The sequence below is a fragment of the Palaemon carinicauda genome, chromosome 32, assembly GCF_036898095.1.
Source record: "Palaemon carinicauda isolate YSFRI2023 chromosome 32, ASM3689809v2, whole genome shotgun sequence".
NCBI lineage: Eukaryota > Metazoa > Arthropoda > Malacostraca > Decapoda > Palaemonidae > Palaemon > Palaemon carinicauda.
The window spans coordinates 79,198,842-79,214,731 of NC_090756.1; the positions used below are offsets into that span (position 1 = coordinate 79,198,842).

General features: G+C 45.9%; 1 protein-coding gene across 2 annotated transcripts in view; it reads right to left on the bottom strand.

The window, feature by feature from the left end:
• RNaseX25 (Ribonuclease X25) overlaps nt 1-15,890 on the bottom strand; it is a 161,336-nt gene that overhangs the window by 26,763 nt on the left and 118,683 nt on the right. For both annotated transcript variants that reach the window (XM_068356286.1, XM_068356287.1), the window contains exons 6-7: nt 14,306-14,454; nt 4,629-4,770 (exon numbers count right to left, since the gene is read on the bottom strand). In XM_068356286.1, the coding sequence (XP_068212387.1) occupies nt 4,629-4,770; nt 14,306-14,454 (291 nt within the window). The remainder of the gene's footprint in view (nt 1-4,628; nt 4,771-14,305; nt 14,455-15,890) is intronic.

Here is a 15,890-nt window from a genome sequence, read left to right on the forward strand (position 1 = left end):
ATCCTTCCCTCTTCAGGAGCCGCTCGATAACCTCCACGCATGTAGGCAGAGGGACCGAGGGTTTTCGTGAAACCTTAGGAAGTGGGGCTGACAGAGTAGGTCTTCCCTGTCTGGCAGGGGCCATGGTAGAAGGCGCGCCAGTTCCTTTAGGTCCGCGAACCATTCTCTCTCCGGCCACCAGGGCGTTACCAAAGTCATCCAAAGGTGGTTTGCTCGCCTTACTCTGTTGAGGACTTGTCAGAGCATCCCGAAGGGAGGGAAGGCATACACGTTGAGGTTGTCCCAAGGATGTTGAAAGGCATCCTCGAACGCTGCTGTTGGGTCTGGCACAGGAGAACAAAACACGGGGAGCTGTGCGTTGAGTCTTGTGGCGAAGAGGTCCATCACTGGCGAACCCTACTTCAGGATGACTGTCTGGGCCACTCCTGGGTGTAGGGACCACTCTGACCCTACCACTTGGCCCATCCTGCTGAGGCCATGGGCTAGAACCTTCCGCTTTCCTGGAATGAACCTGGCTGTGACCTCGATCTGTTCCTTTGAGGCCCATTCCAGGAACTCTGTCGTGAGAATGCACAGCTCCTTCGACTTCAGTCCTCCTTGCTTTTTCACGTAGGCATGCCCTTTGAACAGACAACAGTTCTAGCACGTTTATGTGGTGGCTCTTCTCCTCGGGGGACCACTTCCCCTTCGCCGACTCGTCGAGAAGATGGGCTCCCCACCCTTCCTTCAATGCATCCGTGAACAACAGCATCTCCGGGGGATCGATCGCGAAGGGCATTCTCTTGAGGGTGTTTGTCCTGTCGTGCCACCACTTCTGGATCTCCTTTGTCTCCGAGGACACCGGGACTATTTTGTGCGGGGACTCCCCCGGGGACCAGAGCTCCTTTAGGTTCCATTGAATCACTCTCAGCTTGAGTCTCCCCAGGGGACTAACTTCTCCAACGACACGAGGTGGCCCACCAACCTCTGCCAGTCTTTGGCGCTCCTCAGCAAGTCCGCTAGGAAGGGGCGAACTATCCGATCTAGAATGTCCAACCTCTCTGAGGAGGGGAAGGCCCTCACCATCCTGGTGGAGGGCATCAGCTGCGACTTTTCCAGGTTGATGGTGATACGCAAGTCCTTGCAGAACCGTAGAAGCTTCGCGCCTTGCTCCCTCAGTACTCCCTCTGAGGCTGAAAGTAACAACCAGTCGTCCAGGTAATGAATCAGGCGGATGTCCTGTTCGTGCGCCCAGACCGAGACTGTTGTGAAGACTCTCTAAAGACCTGAGGGGCTGTCGACAGTCCGAAGCATAGAGTCCTGAACTGCAAGGTTTGGGTACCTCACTTCACCGTTAGAAACTTCCTGCTGGAGGGGTGGACAGGGGTCTGAAAGTAGGCGTCCTTGAGGTCCAGGGACATCATGAAGTCCCCCTCCCTCAAGGCTGCCATTACCGGCTTCGGGGTGTCCATCTTGAAGTCGGTCTTGCACACAAACTTGTTGAGGGCTGACAGGTCCATGACCGGCTTCCAACCCCCTGTCGCTTTCTCCACCAGGAAGAGTCTGCTGTAGAACTCCGGGGTGGGGTCCCTGACTGGTTCTAACGCCCCTTTGGCGAGCATGGCCAACACTTCCTCCTGCAATGCCGCTCTTCTCAAGGGGTCCTTGGGCACCAACCACTCCGCCTGTTGGTCCGGAATTAGAGGGGGCGGGTCCGCTAGGAAGGGTAGCCTGTACCCGTCCTTCAGGACTACTACGGTCCACGGAGCCGCTCTGTAGGCCCGACAAGCTTGCCAAGAGTGTTTGAGGCATCCCCCTACCTGAGGCTTCGGCAGGAGTAGGGGACCTCTCCGCCTATCTTCTCCTAGAGGCGCGGCTGGAACGGCCTCTCCTAGAGTTGGGATAGGAGGACCTAGAGGAGGCTTGCGGAGTCGAAACTCCCCTACGGGAGGGCTGCGAGGCTTGGTGCCAAGACATCGACGGGGAGTCTCCTAGGCAGGACTGGCGATGAATGGGATGAGTGGGGGCCGTCTGGTGCAGACCTCCTATGAGCCGGACGTCTTGCAGGTGGGGGCCTGGGCTCCCCCGCTTCTTTGAGCTTCCTGACCCTCTCCATTACCTCTTCGACCGCCTTCAGGGGGAAAACGGAATCGCCCCACACTGGCGAGCTCCTCAGCGATCTCGCCTCCCACTTGGGTAACCTACGGAGCAACTTGTTCAGGACGGTGTCCCTTTTCTGTAGGACCCAGTTGGCAGTTTGCGAGAGGGATTGAAACGTGAGGAATTTCAAAGCCTTTCCCCCCGAGCTGATCAGTTCCCACAACAAGGACTGGTTCTCCGGTACGGAGAGGTCATGCGAGGACTGGAACCCCACCAGGGTGCAGGCCCACCAGTCCAACCAAGAAGAGACGTTCACCAGGTCTTGAGCCATATCCTCCATCATGGAGGCTTCTGCTGGCGAGAAACACACTGGAGCCGAGGATGCCCTGTCTTCCGCCGCTCCTTGATTTAGGGTGGCAATTGCTGCCTCGATTGCACGGGGACCTCCTCGGCGACCATCCGAGACGTAAAAGCGTTTCTGCGTTCTAAGTCCCAGCAGCAGTTTGGAGGCACCTTGGCTCCTGGGGGCATCCGCTTGGCTCGCTATGAATTTATCAATGTGGTCCATTCCAAGCTTCACGTCCGGTGCCAGAGGGAGGGTTAGGGATGGTTTTTGCTGGACCGGGTTGTCCACCAACCTGTTCAGCCCGGAGAGCCAGGATCGTCCAGCCTGTGGTGTCGCCTGATGAGGGCTAAGACTTTCCGGTAGGAGGAGACGTCGTCTGAAGAGCACTCTCCTCCTTCTATGAGGCCTTCCGCTACCTGGTCATCCGCATGGGGAGCGTGGGCGGCCAGATCCTTCCTCTCACGTCGAACCACTGGAGCGGCGACTTGCAGCGCGGGCGGACCTGCTGGGACGGGAGTAGCTGTCATGGGTCTACTACCTCCCGCGGAGCCGTGGATCTCCCAAGATCTACCGGCTGGCCCTGTCGCTTGGGGGCGGATGGAGCCAGTACCTTCGCGGACTTATGCTTGGAAAACGCCACTTGGTGAGCCGACTTCTGGCGACGGCCAGACCTACAGGAGGAACCGTGTCGTGAGGGTGATGAAGAGGCTCTAGGGAGCCACCCGGAGGAGCCCGGAGCAGAGGCTACCTTGAGAAGTTTGCTCCGTGGGATCGTCACTCGTACCCACTCATCTCTTGAAGAACGGCCCTTCTTGTGCTTCCCTCAGGAGGTCCTGGTACGTTTCCTAGAATGGCCAGAGCGCGAGCGGGACCTCTTCCTACGGGACCTCTCCCGCTTCTTCCTCGAGTCCCTTGGGCCCGCATCTTCCGAGGAGGACGAATCCGCTGAATCTGAGGTAAACGATGACGGGGAGGTAGACGAGTCCGCTGAGTCTTCCGATACGTCCGATGCTGCTGGGGGATCCTCGTGTCGTTCCACTGGCGATGGATGCTGCAAAAAGACGGGCGGGAGCGTCGACGACGGCGCCGGGGGAGACCGCGCAGCCTTCTTGGGGCGAACCAGCTGTTGAACTCATCTTCTAATCTCATCGGAGACCTGAAGGGCGTCCTAGGAGCCGTCCAAGCAATGGAGTCCGAATTCGACGAGCCTGCTTCCTTGCCCACTTCTCCCCCAGTCGCTGAAACACCTGAAATGCATAATCACAATGCAGGGGAAGGGGCTGGAGCAGACTTCTCCCACATCGGATCTTCGGACGAGACGGGTCCTGTAGGCACCAGAACCTCGTCTCCCGAACACACTCCCGGCCCCCCATCAGGACCCCCACGCGCCTGTACAGACACAACATCCCCCACATCAGGAATATCAGACTCTTGGGGAAGGGAACTCTTCTCCGACGGATCATAGGGCAACGCTAAAGGCGAGGAGATGCTCGTCTTCTTGGATGATCTCTTGGATGCCTTCTTTTTCTTGGTCCCGTAGAGAGCCCACTCGCACTCCGGACACGTGGCTGAGGGGGAACACACACTGCCCCTACACGAAGAACACAAGGTGTGGAGATCAACCTCCGGCTTAAGAGAGGAACGCTCCACAAGATTTACCGGCCATAGGCCCGGGGCAACGACGAGGATGCTCCATAATCGAACACTAAAGCACCAAGCAACACAGGGACACAGGTGAAAGAGATGGATAAAGGAATCTAAGGTGAGGGTTGAACACGTGGGAATCGCGTGAGTACACAAAGGATCGGGGACACAAAGGGTCGCACGGGATGAGAGAGCGCGGCGAGATGTTAATCACATCGCGACCAGAAACTTACTGGTGATCAAGACCTGGCCACGCGCGCTCACCGACCCGGGTCGCCTCAGGGCGCGTATTCATCCGCCACAGATGGACCCACTATAGAAAACGGAGATAGAGGAAACTACACAAAATTCTGGTCGGTTGGGAGGAGAATCCCAGATACTCCTAAGAAAGTAGTTCGAGGTAAGTACTCCGTGTTGGAACAAATACAATTTAGGACCTTTCTCTGAATCGCTTCACAAAGGCTTCTATAAACAAATGGCTGTATCCTTTACAAACACATTCGGAAATGACACTTTCACAATATCAAGGGAAAAAAGGCAAAAATCAACAAAGGCATACCTATAAGGTGACCCATATGAGGGAGAAGATGGTCATTAACGCATGGCACATCCAAGTAACGCATGTTGCCTGGGACTCTTCCCAATATTTCTTATGCAAATCAACAAGAGACCGTGGATAGGAGTACTGCTTCCCAGCATTCCTGCAAAGAAATTTTTCATTATCTATCACTGAAGAAATATAAAATATATTTATAGAGAAATAGTAAAATAGTTAAATAAATAACTCAGCAAATACAGATAAAGATAAATCATAGTAAAGTAAAAAAGATGTTAAATACTAGAAATCGTTATGTATCAAAAAATTAGTAAGATAAAAAAATGTTATTTTTATAATAAAATAAATTTTTGAATATACTTACCCGGTGATTATATAAGCTGCAACTCTGTTGCTCGACAGAAAACTCTACGTTAAAAATCCGCCAGCGATCGCAATGCAGGTAGGGGGTGTACTTCAACAGCGCCATCTGTCGTGCAGGTACTCAGTACTCAATGTAAACACAGAACTCAATTTTCTCCTCGGTCCACTGGGTCTCTATTGGGGAGGAAGGGAGGGTCCTTTAATATATAATCACCGGGTAAGTATATTCAAAAATTTATTTTATTATAAAAATAACATTTTTCAATATTAAACTTAGCCGGTGATTATATAAGCTGATTCACACCCAGGGGGGTGGGTAGAGACCAGCAATAATTGTTTACATTATTATGAGCTAAGGATTTTTTATTTCATTTTAGCAGTTATTCAAAATAACAAACATAAAATAAATAAGTACCTGGTAAGGAAGTCGACTTGAACAATTACTCTGCCTTTTTAAGTACGTCTTCCTTACGGAGCCTCGCGATCCTCTTAGGATGCTGAGCGACCCCTAGGATCTGAAGTATCAAGGGTTGCAACCCATACAACAGGACCTCATCAAAACCTCTAATCTAGGCGCTTCTCAAGAAATGACTTTGACCACCCGCCAAATCAAGTAGGATGCGAAAGGCTTCTTAGCCTTCCGGACAACCCAAAAACAATAATAAAACATTTCAAGAGAAAGATTAAAAAGGTTATGGAATTAGGGAATTGTAGTGGTTGAGCCCTCACCCACTACTGCACTCGTTGCTACGAATGGTCCCAGAGTGTAGCAGTTCTCGTAAAGAGACTGGACATTCTTAAGATAAAAAGACGCGAACACTGACTTGCTTTTCCAATAGGTTGCGTCGATTATACTTTGCAGAGATCTATTTTGTTTAAAGGCCACGGAAGTTGCGACAGCTCTAACTTCGTGTGTCCTTACCTTCAGCAAAGCTTGGTCTTCCTCATTCAGATGGGAATGAGCTTCTCGTATTAACAGTCTGATAAAATAGGATAAAGCATTCTTTGACATAGGCAAAGATGGTTTCTTAACTGAACACCATAAAGCTTCAGACGGGCCTCGTAAAGGTTTTTAAATAGAACTTAAGAGCTCTTACAGAACATAAGACTCTTTCTAGTTCATTTCCAACCCTACGATAAGTTTGGAATATCGAACAATATTGGCCCAGGCCGAGAAGGCAGCTCGTTTTTGGCTAGAAAACCAAGTTGTAGAACATGTAGCCGTTTCGGATGAGAATCCGATGTTCTTGCTGAAGGCATGAATCTCACTGACTCTTTTAGCTGTGGCTAAGCATACCAGGAAAAGAGTCTTTAAGGTGAGTTCTTTCAGGGAGGCTGATTGTAGCGGTTCGAACCTGTCTGACATAAGGAATCTTAGTACCACGTCTAAATTCCAACCAGGTGTAACCAAACGACGCTCCTTCGTGGTCTCAAAAGACTTAAGGAGGTCCTGTAGATCTTTATTGTTGGAAAGATCTAAGCCTCTGTGACGGAAGACTGATGCCAACATGCTTCTGTAACCCTTGATAGTGGGAGCTGAAAGAGATCGTTCTTTCCTCAGATATAAGAGGAAGTCAGCTATTTGAGTTACAGAGGTACTGGTCGAGGATACGGATACTGACTTGCACCAGTTTCGGAAGATTTCCCACTTCGATTGGTAGACTCTAAGGGTGGATGTTCTCCTTGCTCTAGCAATTGCTCTGGCTGCCTCCTTTGAAAAGCCTCTAGCTCTCGAGAGTTTTTCGATAGTCTGAAGGCAGTCAGACGAAGAGCGTGGAGGCCTTGGTGTACCTTCTTTACGCGTGGCTGACGTAGAAGGTCCACCCTTAGGGGAAGTGTTCTGGAAACGTCTACTAGCCATCGAAGTACCTCGGTGAACCATTCTCTCGCGGGCCAGAGGGAAGCAACTAGCGTCAACCTTGTCCCTTCGTGAGAGGCGAACTTCTGCAGTACCTTGTTGACAATCTTGAACGGAGGGAATGCATATAGATCTAGATGTGACCAATCTAGGAGAAAGGCATCTATATGAACTGCTGCTGGGTCCGGGATTGGTGAGCAAAATATTGGGAGCCTCTTGGTCATCGAGGTTGCTAAGAGATCTATGGTTGGCTGGCCCCAGGTGGCCCAAAGTCTCTTGCATACATCCTTGTGGAGGGTCCATTCTGTTGGAATTATTTGTCCCTTCCGACTGAGACAATCTGCCATGACATTCAAGTTGCCTTGGATGAACCTCGTTACTAGTGATATGTCTAGACCTTTTGACCAGGTGAGGAGGTCCCTTGCGATCTCGTACAACGTCAGAGAGTAGGTCCCTCCTTGCTTGGAGATGTACGCCAAAGCCGTGGTGTTGTCCGAGTTCACCTCCACCACTTTGCCTTGAAGGAGAGACCTGAAGCTTTTCCAGGCCAGACGTACTGCCAGTAGCTCCTTGCAGTTGAAATGCATTGTCCTTTGACTCGAGTTCCATAATCCCGAGCATTCCCGACCGTCTAATGTCGCACCCCAGCCTACGTCCGATGCGTCCGAGAAGAGAACGTGGTTGGGAGTCTGAACAGTCAGGGGAAGACCCTCTCTTAGGTTGATATAGTCCTTTCACCAAGTCAGACAAGACTTTATCTTTCCGGAAACCGGGATCGAGACCGCTTCTAGCGTCTTGTCCTTTTTCCAGTGAAAAGCTAGATGGTATAGAAGAGGACGGAGGTGTAGTCTTCCTAGTGACACAAATTGATCCACGGATGACAGTGTCCCTACCAGACTCATCCACAGCCTGACTGAGCAGCGTTCCTTCTTCAGCATCTTCTGGATGGATAGCAGGGCTGGGGGCTGATCGTCTTGTTCAGCAACGTCCTCATCAGAGGGTTCCTCATCCGAAACTGATGAGGAAACGGCAACGGAGTGGGCAACGTCTGACTCGCTGAATCCGGTCGCACTGGTGGATGCGTGACGGAGCCGGACGCAATATCATGGAACTGCTGCACAGTCTGTGAACTGTCAACAACCATGGGTGTGCGAGGAAGTACAGCGTCAACCCGAAACTGTCTAGACCGTCTGGGTTGTGCAGTCAACACCCTACCGGGTTGCTGAGGTTGACGCACTGCGTCACAACAAGTCACCTCTGCTGGTTGTTGAACGTCCTGAACGTCAACAACCACCTCCGAGCGTCGCTTAACGTCAACGTGCGACTGGCAACCCACACTGGGTCGCATCGGTGGAGGAACCACCTCAACTGGCAGACGCGAGTAGGTTACCTCAGCGTCAACAGGGCGCACAACCGACCGGTTGGAAGGTTGTTGGCCAGAAGGAGGAACCACCTCAACTGGCAGACGCGAGTAGGTTACCTCAGCGTCAACAGGGCGCACAACCGACCGGTTGGAAGGTTGTTGGCCAGAAGGTTCTTCTCCGCATTTAAGTCCTCTATCAAGGACGCAAGCTTGGACTGCATGTCTTGCAGCAAAGCCCATTTAGGGTCTACGGGAGCAGGTGTGGCAACAGACGGGGTTAGCGACTGAGGCGGAACCGTTTACCATCCCTGAAAGCCTTGTTATGTGTGACATAATAGTACAGCAAAACTTCAAAGGCTTGACAAAAGCTGAGAAGTTGACCTGTAAACAACTTGGAGCGTCTCCTGGCTAGGCGCCAGGGCGAGTCTACCAGAATTGAGAAGTCTATCTGGGCAGAGGCATGAACTCCCAAGCAGAGAACTTCTCTCGTGTCATGTCAGACTCTCGCTCTATAAGCCAGTTTAAAAGAAGGGAAATCAAAGGCTGTATCCCTAAAACTCCTCCTGGTGCAAAAACCAGTCGCCTAGCCAACGTAACGCTCTCTAGGAGAGCGAGAGAGCACTAGCTTAAAAACAACGGCTTCGAAGTAGCTAGGCCTAGTGTAAGTTCTGACGTTTAGGCGAACGAGGAGCAGCAGTTACAAGATCCGGACGAAGATCCTTAAAAAAAATCATCATGATTTAATTAAAGTCCATAGGAGGCTAAGCAGCTTAAGGCTCCTCTCCATCTGACAGAGTCCTCAAGGGAATATCAGTAGGAGGGAGAACAGCAACTTCCTCATCTACAGGAACCTTGTCCGATAAAAGCTAGGTTACCTCAGTGAGTCTCTCACTGGAGCATTAGTAGCAGACCATAAGGCAACGTCATGTAACTGCTTGACAGTCTGTGAACTGTCAACAACTGAACTGTCAACCACAACAGGTGCGTGAGGACGTACAGTGTCCACTCGAGACTGCTTTGACTGTCTAGACTGAGCAGTCAAAACAACTCTAGAATGCGGAGGTTGACGCACCGCGTCAAAACAAAACAACTTAGACTGTTGTTGTACCTCGCGAACGTCAACGGAAGGATCCGTGCGTCGCTAAACGTCAACATGCGGCTGGCAGGGTACACTGGAACGCATGGGTGGCGGGACTCTCTCAGCTGGAGTGCGGCAGAAGGTCGCCTCAGCGTCCACAGGACGCACAACCGTGGTTGGTTGTAGGCTAGAGGTTGGTGTCAACCTTCTCCGCACGAAAGTCCTGCATCAATGACGTTAACTGAGACTGCATGGTCTGCAGCAAAGACCACTTAGGGTCTACAAGAGCAGGTGCGGCAACAGACGGTGTGACTGCCTGATGCGGTACCGCTTTGCCTCTCTTAGGAGGTGAGCAGTCGTCGGAAGACTGCAGCGAGTCCGAACTGACCCAGTGGCTACAACTGGGCCGTTGGACTTGCGCGGAAGGGACCGACTTACGCTTAATAAGCCGCGAGACCTTGGTCCATGGTTTCTTACGAGAAACCTCTTCCGCAGACGAGGAATAAATGGGCTCTCTCGTCTTTGTGTGGGTGGGGCGATCTTGGGTAGATACGCCCGAAACCACGGAGGGAAAAACGTCTGTTCGTTGATCAAGGCCTCTCGAACCCATAAGTCGTTCAACATTACTTCTCCCCTGGGCTTGGGAGCTTGCAAGAGGTCCCGGACTAGGTGAACGACAGGCACGAACAGACGAACCCTCGGACGCAACACTGTAACACTTTGCGCATATCACTTTATCGATTTTCTGTTTTGCACTTATTTCACTGAAATCGAAACTTTTACTGATTTCTACCTGAAACACGCAATTCTACCCTTCATTAAAAGGTAGTAATTGCGAAATCAGTCGTATAATGCAGCTCATTATACTAGCAAAAAACAGAAAACATATATAAAGATAAAAAATTCAGTGGCTGGGAAAGAGACTAAACACTAGTTCATATAAACTACGTTTTCAATCTCTCACCGCACATAGCCTGGGGACAAGAATAAAAACCTAGAAACGTTTTACCTTCCTCCCCGTACAGAGACTAGGGACGAGAGTAACACGAGAACAACGTTACCCGCTTGAACGGAACGTTTTCTCTCCTCTCTCTCCCTCCGTCTCTATCTCTCTCTCTCTTTCTCTCTTGATTTCGCACCTAAGAGAAGAGCCCAATTAAATATCGTCAAAAAATCATGTTATTTGACTAAAGGAAAAAACTGAAAGGCTTTCCAAATAAAAAGTTCCTTTAGTTTAGAATTTAAAACATTTAAGCTAAGAAAGAATGAACAAAACGTCAGAATCGATTTACTCTTACTGCAAAGTGAAACCGTGACACACTCTCTCTATCGTAACGATAGAGCGCATGTTGAACGTCCTGAACGTCAACAACTGCGTAGTCTAAAAAACTAAACGTTAGTTCATCTTTGAAAACAGTACGAAGACTATCAAAGAAATTCTTTCATAAAACATTACATTTAAAAAGTTTTAAATTCTTTAAAGGCTAAATACGATATAACGGGCTCAACGTTGATTAACTTCGGTTCCAAGTTAGGACCGCCTACTATCAGGAAAGGTCGCATATAAACAAAACATAAAAATTTATTTTTATATGTTTATAATAAATGGAAAGTTAATCGAAGAGGCCTAAAAAGGGCGGAGAGATATAAAATATATAGATCTATAACGTGTTAAGCAAAATTACTAAAAACCTAAACACACTTCCGTCTAAGGGAAGGGTCGGCCATTTAAAAGTGAAAGAGAGTCCATACTCTCTTTGTCACCATAATTAAATCTATCCAAAACGAGTTCAAGTTTTGAGATGAAGATAAAACACCTGCATAGCGAAAGCTCAAAACTAGAATAGTGTACTTCACCAAATAGTTGTGAAAACAAATCCAGTTAGTAACAGCGAATTAGTAGGTCTTGCCGGTAGCCCGACAGAGAGAAAATTGAGTTCTGTGTTTACATTGAGTACTGAGTACCTGCACGACAGATGGCGCTGTTGAAGTACACCCCCTACCTGCATTGCGATCGCTGGCGGATTTTTAACGTAGAGTTTTCTGTCGAGCAACAGAGTTGCAGCTTATATAATAACCGGCTAAGTTTAATATTGAAAAATCAACTTTAAAGTGAAGCATTTCCTCAGAGCCAGGTATTCCTGAAACGCATAACCTCAATGCATTGCTCAATTATAAATTAGTAACAAGAGACCGAAAATGTTACAAGAAACCAATTATCATTATTTATCTGTCAAAAGAAAAGCCAAAGTTTTAGGAATTGATATATGAAACTTCAAGATTAGATTTGAAGTGAATGATGACGATGATACATAAGGATGATATTGATGTTTAAAGCAGGGAGATGTTGGTGCCCAGATAGAACATAGAAAAGGTTTCAGGCTTTTGTTTGAAGAAAAAACAATTTTAATTATATAATTAATTATTTCAATACACGTACAGCACTCACCTGATAAGAATGTAGTTCTTGGTTTAAAGGATATACTGTATCTATGTAATTACCAGGTAAGTTATTAAAATGACTGAATGAGTAAATACACTCGCACATACACTAATATGAAGTTTTTCACTCATGATAAACAAAGCAAATAGTACAATAATAATAACTAAACACGATTGCCAATTCCCCAAATCAGTGTACTTCACCAAACGAAGTCCAAAACAGCGATGTAGGGAAAGTGATTCGAAAAACTCTTAATGGCGGACCAATAGTGTTGTCGATCCGGCTGGCAGAGATGATCTGAGGAACAGAAAACGGGAATGATTCCAGGTACCACCCTATAAGGGTTGTTAACCACCTAACCGCACAACCACCACAAGGCGGTTGCCACGATTTTCTAATAAATTCTGCCGAAAGTCAGAGACTGAAGCTATATATATATATAACTGCCAGGTAAGTACTATTAATAAAAACAAATTTCATGTTTCCATTCCATGATCAAAAACAAAGCACAAGAAAAAGAATCATTAGCTTGAAGAGTGCTAATCACACACGTGCGAACAGCACAACTGTAGAAAGCAAAATTGAATAGAGAACCACGCTCCCACACCGGTCAGATAACTGCTCGTTATTCCTTTTCAACAACTGATTCCAGCTTGCGCTGAAGTAATCACCCTAATCATAGGATGAGGGTTTGTATGTTCACATAGAAACATAAAATGTTCACCTCTTTCTACCGTCTCCTCATCCCCTGTGACGTCTAATCGCCCCAATATGCTTAGTCATAACTAATAGTTCATTACATTTTTGTCGAGGACTGCATACATCCTGGCCTAATCAGCTTGAATTAGTTTGGTACTGTATTTAAAAATGCTGGTACCATTAATTTGGTAGTAGAATTTGAGGAGTTAAAAGGTGGGACTTTATCTGGTTTCAAATACGGATATTTGCCAAATTGTTCTGACAAACTTATGGTAGAAGAGGTTTAATTGGTAGTGCAAAAAAGTGGCAGGTGATAAGAGGAAGCCTATCACAGAATGCAAACTGTAAGAGAGTAAGTCACAGATTCATGCATTTATGAATCCAATGTTCATTATTAGGTTCTGTAATTGAATAAGCAGATTTGTGTATAGAGGCACAAGAAATAAAAGATTAAAGCATGCTTCTTTAGTGCATAAGTTTAGCCTGCTTTATCTATAGTTAATGGAAATAAAGCCTCTAGCTAATTGGGGTAAAAGAGAAAAGAGACTCGTTTAGCCTTTTTTTTTTTCTTTTTCTACACATACACGAAATAGTCTGGCCTATGCTTTACATATTCTCCACAGTCCTCAAACACCTAACAACACTGACATTACCAAACAATTCTTCTTCCCTCAGCGGGTTAACTACTGCAATGCAATTGTTCAGTGGCTACTTTCCTCTTAAGGGTAAGGGTAGAAGACTCTTTAACTATAGTGAGCAGCTCCTCTAGGAGAAGGACACTCCAAAAGCAAACCATTGTTCTCTAGTCTTGGGTAGCGCCATAGTCTGTGCCATAGTCTTTCCACTGTCTTGGGATAGAATTTTCTTGCTTGAGGGTATACTCAGGCTCACTATACTATCTTATTTCTCTTGCTCTTGTTTTTCAAAGTTGTGATAGTTTATATGAAATATTTATTTTAATGCTGTTACTATTCTTAAAACATTTCTATTCTAATACTTCATAACTTCTCTTGTAATTTATTTATATCCATAATTCCTTTCCTCACTGGGCTATTTTTCCTGTTGGAGCACTTGGTCTTATAGCATCCTACTTTTCCAACTAGGGTTGTAGCTTAGCAAGTAGTAATAATAATAATAATAATAATAATAATAATGATAATAATAATATGGTATCATAAGAACTATAGTGTGAGACACCTCTTTAACAAATACTGTGAGAGATAATAACCTTGCTTGTTATAACACCAGTTGAGTCAGTGAATACCTGAAACAAGCACTTACCAAACTTGTGAGTAGTTTCACTTAAGAATTGCTCAAAGCCAGATTCACTGGCATTACTAATAGCTAGATTCAGAGGCAACAAACACAAGAGCGATCCCACTCCAATATAATGTGGGAGTCAGCATGATGATTAGGAGGCAAGATTCCTTGAATAACAACATTCTTCATTTCAATACAGTTCAGTCCTCACTTTTGTGATATAAAAGTTTAAGTCCATAACAACTCAGATTATATGAAGTAATGGTTATAACTATGAGTGCCATCTAAGGAATGACTAGGGCTGACAGGAGGGGGAAAATTTTCTTTTTCATTTATAAGTCAAGAAGACAAAGGCATCAAATGATTAAGGAGAGATGGCTAACATATGTACAGTACAGTATATTGAAATAACTAATTTAATTATAAAAATTCCCTTTATCTATAGATATTCTATATTGTTTATTGTTTTAGTAATAAACTTGAGAGAGAGAGAGAGAGAGAGAGAGAGAGAGAGAGAGAGAGAGAGAGAGAGAGAGAGGGGATGATGATGATGATACCATCAAGTTACTACTTAGCAAGAACACTTGAAAATTTAAAACTACAGTACTGTACTAACTCGACTGATGCTGGGTAAAGGATGCCTTCCTTGGGACAACTTCCTTGATTTATCAAAAGCTCTTCATCCTTGATTCCATCACAGTCTACGACATGAAGGGAACGATCGAAACAGATCTTCACCTGGTAAAGCAGATGTTCTTTGGTTTTCTGAAACAAAATGAAAAATTTGTTAGTAATTTGTATTTTTTCTAATTATATAAACCTTTCTTCTTTACTATGGATGTATGCAGGGCCGTTTCTAGGCAAAGGCGACACAGGCAGTCACCTGGGGCGCCATTTGCTTGGGGGGCACCAAATTGCCATCCAAAATTAATAAGAATAAATGAGAGAAGTATTATTTTTTGCGTGAATAATTCAAATAAATAAATACAAGTGTAAACGTGAAAATAAATAAATAATGGAAGCGTTAATACTTGATGCAACGGTGTTTAATGTTTTGGAAATGTTGGCAACACTGTATAGGTAGATGTCGTCTGTATCAAGGAGCTTTAAAACTAAGACAGCCGCCTGCTCGCGACACCACCTTAGTTAAGTTCTAAGCATCGTGTTTACTCCAACCATTACTTCTTTTTTTAAGTCTTCTTAAGTTGTCAACGCAGCTGTCAAGCATTCAAGCTTTTATCAATCATGAAGAGGCAGTCCAAGCTGTCAGGTGCAGCAAACAAGAAAAGAAAAAAGGAGGAAGAGGAAAAACCAGCCCTAAGTAGAGGTAAGTGTGCAGCTGTGTTGTGTGTGCATAAGCCTAGCCTATAGTTTTTATAAGAAACAAAGTTCACTTTTTGGAGATATTTCTGAGTTGAAAATTCGAATGAAATTCAGGCAGTATACAGTATACCTTATAAACCAATGATCTACAGTAATGGATAGGACATCCATCACTTTTTCGCGGTCAAAACCGGAGGCGCTATTTTGCGTTGATTCCTGTCATAAATGAGGTCAAAATAATCCATAATTATGACGTCATTTCCACGTTTTGGCACCCCTGACTCATTATAAACGGCGACCCCCGAATAAATAGGGATAAAGCTGAGAAGATTATTATTAATTCTTATTATTTTAAATGTTAACGTTTTCCTGGATTACTCTAATATCGAATTTTGTGCTATATTAGTTAATATTGACATTTGCCCATTCTCAAGGATTCTTAAGAGGTTAATTGTAACTTGTAGACCTTAATCATAGGCCTACATGCTCTAAAGCAGAAAACACTCAGAACTACTAGAAGGCAGTTTTCCTATGAGGCCCCTGATGAACCTATTACCGATGCCTTGAAAAAATCGGAGTTTTCATTTTTCAATGTAGTTGTGGATATGGCCATTGAATCTCTGAGAGAGAGAACTGGAATGATGAGTGATGTTGCAAAGAAATTCAGTGTTCTCATAAACTTCTCTGACCTGACATCTAGTGAGCTAGAAAAGCAGGCAAAAGATTTTTTGTAATACACTCACATCTGGGGATCATTCTGGTTTTAAATTATGATGAACTGATTGTAGAGATGCAGTCATTTCCAAAACAATGACCAAAACAAAATATGACAACATTAGACCTTCTTGTTTTTCTGGAGGAGAATGGCCTGAAAGAGA